Source organism: Engraulis encrasicolus, chromosome 4 (assembly GCF_034702125.1).
Source record: "Engraulis encrasicolus isolate BLACKSEA-1 chromosome 4, IST_EnEncr_1.0, whole genome shotgun sequence".
Lineage (NCBI taxonomy): Eukaryota > Metazoa > Chordata > Actinopteri > Clupeiformes > Engraulidae > Engraulis > Engraulis encrasicolus.
In genome coordinates this window covers 50482129-50490374 of record NC_085860.1, presented here as the reverse complement: position 1 = coordinate 50490374, position 8246 = coordinate 50482129, and the positions used below count along the sequence as shown (strand labels likewise).

The 8246-nt window shown below is 43.9% G+C and overlaps 1 protein-coding gene across 1 annotated transcript; it reads left to right on the top strand.

The window, feature by feature from the left end:
• The first annotated feature begins 2778 nt into the window (after nt 1-2778).
• Nucleotides 2779-3743, top strand: foxb1a (forkhead box B1a). The gene has a single exon (XM_063196248.1). The coding sequence runs from the start codon at nt 2779-2781 to the stop codon at nt 3718-3720; it is 942 nt and encodes a 313-aa protein (XP_063052318.1). The 3' UTR covers nt 3721-3743.
• Nucleotides 3744-8246: the final 4503 nt, after the last annotated feature.

Sequence of the window (8246 nt, the reverse complement as noted above, 5' to 3'; positions counted from 1 at the left end):
TAGCAGGATCAGTGGCAATGTATGGGGGGGGGGGTCTTGGGGATTACTTATTATCAAACATCCAGGACCGACCCGCACTACGGCACCTGTTATATTCGCTTCAAGAGATGCATTAATGTAGGCGGAAGCCACAATTTAAATAACCCCAATTCATAAATTAAATGGTGATATTGAAACGTGCCTCTTTCCAGTTCGTAAAAAGTGCTATACGGGCCTATTTTAATATCAATGCGCATTATCTATCACCATGGAAAATTCAAAAATCAGCTGCGTATATAGGCACTTCTCCTATAGAGAGCGATGTCTGGAGGCTATTTGTGCGGAGACAGACTCAGGTTCATCAAGCTGCTTCCAGAGACAGCCGTTGCACTGTGGTGATCTTCCCGTGAAAGGCCTGGAAAATCGAAATACTTCGCCCCCTTTCTGTCAATACACGAAGGAAAGACGAGTTAAAAAGAAGCACTTCATGATGCAGGGAGTGAAATCTGCTAAATAAAAAGCCGTGTGCTCAGGGACACAGCATGGAGCAAACGTCCCAGACAAGAAAGTCTGTTTTGGAAGACTCTGATTGTATGGCAGCCTAGGAGACCATAAGGGTTTGGTGGGTACTTTCCTCCTGTTTTGTAAATATTAACAGCCTTGTGAAAGTCCCCCGTCCCCTGCCCGGCCGCATTCATCCCCTTGCCAACCATTAAGTTCTGTTTCCTTTTTACACCCGGCACTTGATGCTTCGCTGAAAAATATGTGCATCGAAATACGCAATGTGTATTGCTTCTTATCACACGTATTGGCGGATCTATTCTTAATCCGTCAGAGTGGTGAGGGGTGCATTGTGGATTTATGGAAGAAAATTAGCATAAATTATGAGCAAATCCCTCTGCGCGTGTGTGGTCCCTCGCATTGCGAACCCGCCAAGCGGAAAGGTGGCCCTTGGTGAGCCCTGGTGAAAAAAAACTCTGAATAGCCATTGCTCAAAATAGGCTTCCATTTGGGTTTCACATTCATATAATTGACTTATGGATATTTTATACAGTTTTCACAACGCCACCCCAAAGGCGCTATTTGCATTTCTGAAGTACTTTTCAATTTGCTTTCCATAAATACAAAAGGCTGGCTGGCCTTATGAAGTTTCATTTTAAGACGCCTTTTTGTTTGCTTTGTCATGATGTTTGCAAGTATTCTTTCACGGGCATTATTTCACTCCACTGCAGAGCCACACAAGATTTCAAGCACCAAAACAAAGCTGCATGCTGGGCGATTTCAAAATGCTGCAGTTGCCGTTATTTTAACGTATCGCTTACTCTATGGCATTTAATTTATATTAGTGGACTATTTGGTGAGAGGGAGTATTCTTTGCTGTGGGTGTTAGAGGGACCAGCAGGTCTCATAGCCTGTCATCTGTTATGTGAAGAGGCTTCTCAAGTGTTGCGGTTAATATCTTGAGATGTGACTCTGCATTCACCACCACATAATGTTGGCAATAGCCTACCACTAAGACCTGATTTATTTCGCACTCTGTATCTGTTTATTGGTTTAACTCACTCGTGGTGTACACCGAAATATGTTTTAAAAAGACTATGACATGTAGACATTTTTTTGTCATAAGAAATTGCATGCAATATGCATATACATGCCAATATGCCTTGTTAGGACAAACCGATTTATTTGGAACTTACGCGGGCTTTTCTTTCATGCACCTTTATGGATGGTCTAAATACACAAAACAGCCCCATTTTATGTTGCCAACAGTTCATAATACCTTTAGTATTTGAAGAGATTATCCCGCCTTAATGTAAACAGTTCCCAACTTGCTCCCACGTAAGGTAACAAGGCGTAATCATAAGTCATAAGGAGCGAGCAATGTCACATTGACAGCAAACAACAAAACAACTAGCCGTGACAATGCGACGCAAACTGAAAGCTCGAGTCGGCCAATTTCCATGTCAAACATTCCATTGCTTAGTAGCTCCATTTGTACGTGTGAATTGTAGACTAAGCGCCCTGCGAAGCTCACTGAAAGGTTAGCGCATACCTTCACACACTGTTACTGGGTGCCATCGCAGTTCAATTCCGGTTGCTGAGCCTTTTCACCCCTTTGCTCTGTCTTCAAATGGAAATGATTTCTATTGGCCCAAGGTGCCCATGTAAATAGGTGTAAATGAAACCAGATTATGCCTCTCTCCCAGCCCCCTCCTCCCAAGGCGATTGTCATGTGATAGCGAAGAAGTGGCACATTAATGAAGCGCCTCTACAGGGGTCTTTTCTGCTCATGTCACCACATAAAACTATCAGATGGTTTGAGGAAGGACATGGAAGCAGCTGCTTAGCTCATGCTCATCGCATCTAGAAAGGGAGAGGAGAACTGCGCCATTCAACTTGCAAGGGAAAGAGGAAGCTTGCTGCCGCTTGCATTAGTTAAGATTACAGCTTGGCTGAGAAAGCAGACACGATTTAATAGGGAGGCACAGCAGAGCTAACAGCACCCGCGCCCGGTGTCTTCCACCTGCGAACAACAACAACAGCCCGCACAACATTTCCAACTTTCACCGATGCACGTTTTGGACCCCCGACATCAACGGTAAACTCACAAACAGATTTGCTGTTTTAACAGTTTTCTTGACCTGGCTATCCGTTCATGGGACATATTAAGTGTCGTGCACATATTCCTGAACTTTTGGAAAAGCGATAATTTACTTTTAAGATCTCTGACGAGAATATATTTCCCGGGCCTGCACTTTTTTACGCATTTTACGCACCAACTTCAGCAAATCCAAGAGGATGCCTCGACCGGGGAGAAACACGTACAGCGACCAGAAACCTCCATACTCGTACATCTCTCTGACCGCCATGGCAATCCAGAGCTGTCCGGAGAAGATGCTTCCACTAAGCGAGATTTACAAGTTCATCATGGACCGTTTCCCCTATTACAGAGAAAACACGCAGCGGTGGCAAAACTCTTTGCGGCACAACCTGTCTTTTAACGACTGCTTCATCAAGATCCCTCGCCGACCCGATCAGCCTGGGAAGGGCAGCTTCTGGGCGCTGCATCCAGGCTGTGGGGACATGTTCGAGAACGGAAGTTTCTTGAGGCGGCGCAAGCGTTTCAAAGTGCTGATGGAGTCCGGACTGCTTGCCGCGAACAAGCCCTCGGACGCCGCGCACTATCTCCAGCAGCAAGCCAAACTTCGCCTGAGCGCGCTGGCTGCCACGGGTACACACCTCCCGCAGATGTCCAGCTACAACCTGGGAGTGTCCCAGCCGTCCACTTTCAAGCACCCGTTCGCCATCGAGAACATCATCGCCAGAGAGTACAAGGTGCCGGGAGGGCTCGCCTTTTCCACCATGCAGTCCATGTCTGCGGGCTACCCCCTGCACAACCAGCTGACCACGGCGTGGCCCCACATGTACAACACGAATATGATTGACACGGCAGCTCCCATCTCAATGGCCAGCAGTGATTACAGTGCGTACGGCGTGCCCATCAAGTCCCTGTGCCATGGGGGACAAACCTTACCTGCTATCCCTGTGCCAATTAAACCCACTCCCGCTGCGGTACCCGGCCTATCGTCGCTGCCCCCTCACATCCCCGCGTTCCTGTCGAACTCCCCGCAGTCGTTAAGTCCCACATCTCCCCAGACAGCCACCAGCCAAAGCAGCCCGGCCACCCCCAGCGAGACCCTCACAAACCCGCCAACACTGCAGTCTGTCGCGGTGCATTGACCTTACGCAAACCCGCTGGCCTGGCCCAGTACGGTACCAGAGACCTAGATCTGCAAGACATCACTCCCACTCTCTCCAAAGTTTCTCACACACACTCTCTCTCTCTCTCCGAAGGCGAAAAAAAGCTTCAATCAAGGCAAGACATTTCTGTGTTGCAGTAATGTTACTTTGTGTGTATGTATTTCAGAAATTTAAGTGTTGCTTTGAATGGTAGTTGTCTTCTCACATGGATGGGATAGATATGTTGTGGTATATTGTTTCTCATGTTATAAATTATTTGTCAGCTCCTTTACCCTCTGCAAATGTGGATTTTGTTTGCTTCCCGTAAGGACTGGCTGTTTACAAGTTGAAGCACTGCAAACTATTCTGTCAGAAAGGAGGTGTGAGGCGACGTGACTCTGGATGTGTTAAATTAACCTCATAAGTGCGCGCTGTACAGTGCCATCAGTTTCACAGCTGGCGTTTCAAGGTCGTTTGTAATGTGCAGATGGCTCGAGGTTTCACGGATTAGTCCATTTTGTTCATTTCTAGACCTTAAACAGTTGCCAGTGAAACATCATAATTAAGTGCAAGGGTATGAGACAGGACCAAGGCATGGCGACAAATAATATTCAGTGCAACTTTTAAATAACTGATATGCTTGTTGGAAATGGTATACCAAATACCTAGCTGTTAGACTTGTTTTTATCAAATACAGTGCAGAAGTATGGTGTCAAACATGGAAAAATATAAAATTAAAAGGGACAAGGGTTCTCGTGGAGCGCGAGGTAAATATTGTGAATATATGAAAATAACTGATATTGAATTGTGTAAAATGCACTTTTTAGTTAGATGTTTTAGATTATCTCTATTTTGCAGGATATGTTTTGTGGAGCATTTAATTTAAAGCTGTGGTGACCATGTGTATTAAATGCCGTAAATTTGTACTTTTTCTGTTACAATGTAAAGCATGCTCTCAAACGTTGTGTTGTTTTGCTGCAAGCATGCGTGCTTTTAAAAAGTGTGCAAAAAGTCTGCATTAAATTATCAACTTGGTCATCAAAATATTTTTTCATTAAAATTATGTAAACGTGAAATCTGCTCTCCTAGTCTTTTGACATTCTGAAATTTAATTAATCTTCTGATGTTGTACATCTCCCACATTCTGTCAATGCTTTGGGTCGATTTTCACACACACACACACACACACACACACACACACACACACACACACACACACACACACACACACACACACACACACACACACACACACAGTTAAAAAGTAATGCAATTCATTATTCTATATTCTATAGCTCTAACCCTATTGTTATTATTACAACTACAATTATTATTATTATTATTATTATTATTATTATTATTATTATATTATTATTATTATTATGTGTTTTTTTGGGGGGGGGATCAATATAACTATGACTAAATTTATTGTACAGTTTAAAATGGGAGTTGCACTTTATTTTCGCCCCAATTTTTCCCCCTTGTGGAAAGCTGTCAGTGGCATTAATGTGGTAGCATCGATATTTAAATGATGTTGATAACATGGCAAGTGTCAGCACCGTCACCTTTTGACTTCTTCAAGCGTGTTGTCTGAGTGGATAGTAGTGTACATGGCCTATGTGCCCCCCCACAGGAGCACACAGAGCGGGCGTGAGGAAATGGATGAATCGCACAGTTGATTAGAATGCATGGAGTTACTGTGTCATAGGCGCAGCACAGACAAGTAGCCTCATTCATCAAGTGCCGCGCGGCTTACTCGATTACGACCGGCGGTGGCGAGCTTAAACATGGGGCACTCCAGCTCATCGCGTGTAGATAAGGATCACGCCTTCTCTCTTCTTCGACAAATACAAGTTTTTTTTGGCGTTTCATCTATTTAACGCTTTGGTGCACTTAACAACTTGCACATTGCATTGAAGCCTAGGCCTACTGGTTTTAATTTATAGGCTACTGTGTGTCAGTGGCTAGCCTGTTGGCTATTTTTTCGGAGGAGTTGGTGTTTTGAAAACCTAGCTTGCATTTAAATTAGCTTGTAAAACAGATGTGTTAGCTCAGTGGGCGACTGTACTGGTAGTAGCCTATTTGACTAGCCTATTTTTTTTTAATGCTTCAAAAGAAGCCAAAATCCAGTGTAACATTCTTGCAGATGTAAAGCCTACTATTCTACATGAAATTCACCATTTATAATTCCCAGTTTTTAATTATTCGCATTTTTAGGCTAGGATAAAATGTAACATTTGTAGTTAGTTTTATGTTACACGATGTTAGAAAATTCGTGTGGCCTGCAGGATTGTCTCCGGCCAAATGCAGGCGCATCAGGTGCATTCCCTTGGCCTCTCCGAGAGCAGCGGGCCATTGCTCAGTATTAGACAAATACATTAGAATTCCCTCACTTTATGCAATTGAGTAGATCAAATAAAGGGGTCTGGCCACTTCATTCACTCTCATTCAGCTGAATGGAAAGTGCAAAGAATTGCAAACTTAGACTGGGCCACCGATGTAGATTTAGCCCCCTTTTTTCTAAAGAGACAAAAAGACTGATTTTTCACAAACACATTGCTGACTGGGGGACTAGGAAACGAGTTCTCAGACCCCTTTGGAATTCAAATCCACCCCTCCCCCTTACAGACTGTTTGCACAACAGTGCAAGTTTTTTTCCTCCTTTTCTTAATGCTGTGTGTTTAGGTTTTGTTTATTCTCGAATATTGAACGCGTTGCAGCCTATGGTGAACTGTTATTTAAAAAAAAAATTTTTTTAGCAACAATTGTTCCTGATATTGTTTAAAACAACAAACAGCTGATGATGGCTGAAGAGCACAGCAGCAAGCAATAAGTAAATTGACATTTTAGTCGTATGCTATTGACCATGTGTACATTTTGATGTACGCTATACGTCTGAAGTAGCCTACATTTGATGCGCTTGCTCATTCCCTCATTCAGCCTATTGCGCGCTATTAGCCTAAACGGCAGACTGGCATCTGTGCTCTATCACTTTATTTATTATTATGGCTTTAAATGCTGATATCAGCACACTAACTTGCAATCGTGAAAGCGGGGATTATAAATGTTCATCCGCTGCTGCTGTGCATCACACTACGCTACAACACATGTCTGTTTCAACAGTTGCCGCCGTTTTGTTGGACAGGTGCCAGCTCCATAAGCATGGGATTATAGCCATTTTCCAACAGTTACCTTATATGTCACAATTCATTTGAAAGTGGCAATTCCTTGATAGGCAGATTATTTGGTTGTTTTACAAGATTAAATGGTTCATTTAGGTAACTCACTCCAGAATAGGATTAAGACACGATGTTAACCAAATAGGCAATGCACAATATGTTGAAATCATTTAAAACGTGGAGAAAATATTTCAATAAATTCTATTAATATCCGGTGGCACCCATATATCAGTTGGTCATTAAAAGCATAAGTATAGGTTCATATCCTAATTAAAATGTTACAAATATTCAGATAACAACAAAATGGGTGTACAATTTCAGTACCTTGAACATGTTGCCCTTGTCTCATGAGGAACTCATAAAACACACACACACACACACGCACGCACGCACGCACGCACGCACGCACGCACGCGCGCATGCATGCTCGCCCACACACGCACAGGCGCGCGCGCGCACACACACACACACACACACACACACACACACACACACACACACACACACACACACACACACACACACACACACACACACACACACACACACACAGGTGGCTCAGAGGCCTACAGAATATTGGCATGCTGAATATATCCGATATTTGGAATGTGAGTTTGTCCTTCCCACTAGTTTCTGTTTATTAGAGTACACTACACATTCTCTCACACCATTCATGTCAAAACTATTGCATTTCCTCCCCTTTAAAAAAAAAATCTTCTCCATGTCTCCTCAACTCCACCACCATCCTCTCTGACTCTGACCCAGTGGAAGGTCATCCGAGGAAGGGATGAAATATCGAGGCACGGGGCGCTAGCAAAACCACAATGTGCTAGTTTAATTAAAAGAATTCATTAAAATGGAAGCCCGTGGTAATTAGCATGCATAATTTATGATTTGCTTAATGCACGGCGGCAGTGGCCCTCCGTAATAAACTCAACTTAACCTCCAGCCGCCGAGATGAAATGGACACGCTGGTGCCATTATTTATAAGCTGTTTATTGTGGAGTGATAAGTCACTCAGGAGGAAAGGCAAGGGAAGGGAAGGAAAGGGAAAGGAGAAGGGGAGAGAGAACAGCGTCCGTCTGACAGAACTTCTGTTGGTACTTGGCTCCTCCTGAACTCCGTTGACTTCATTTGTTTTTCGGTGTGAGTATAAGAGTGCTCCCTACTTTAATGGGTGCGGTCAGCACAGCCTATCTATATTAATGTCGTTCTAGAGGCACTGCTTAGGAGCAATACAAGCATTTGAAAAGGAGTGTTGTGCGGCCTTGTCGTGGCCAAACGGTAGGGCACTCGAATCGTCTCTACCACGCGGCTGACCCGGGTTCGATTCCCAGCCCGGGTCCT

Coding starts and splice junctions, on each gene's coding strand:
- foxb1a (XM_063196248.1), top strand. CDS start 2,779: ATGCCTCGACCGGGGAGAAACACGTACAGCGACCAGAAACCTCCATAC.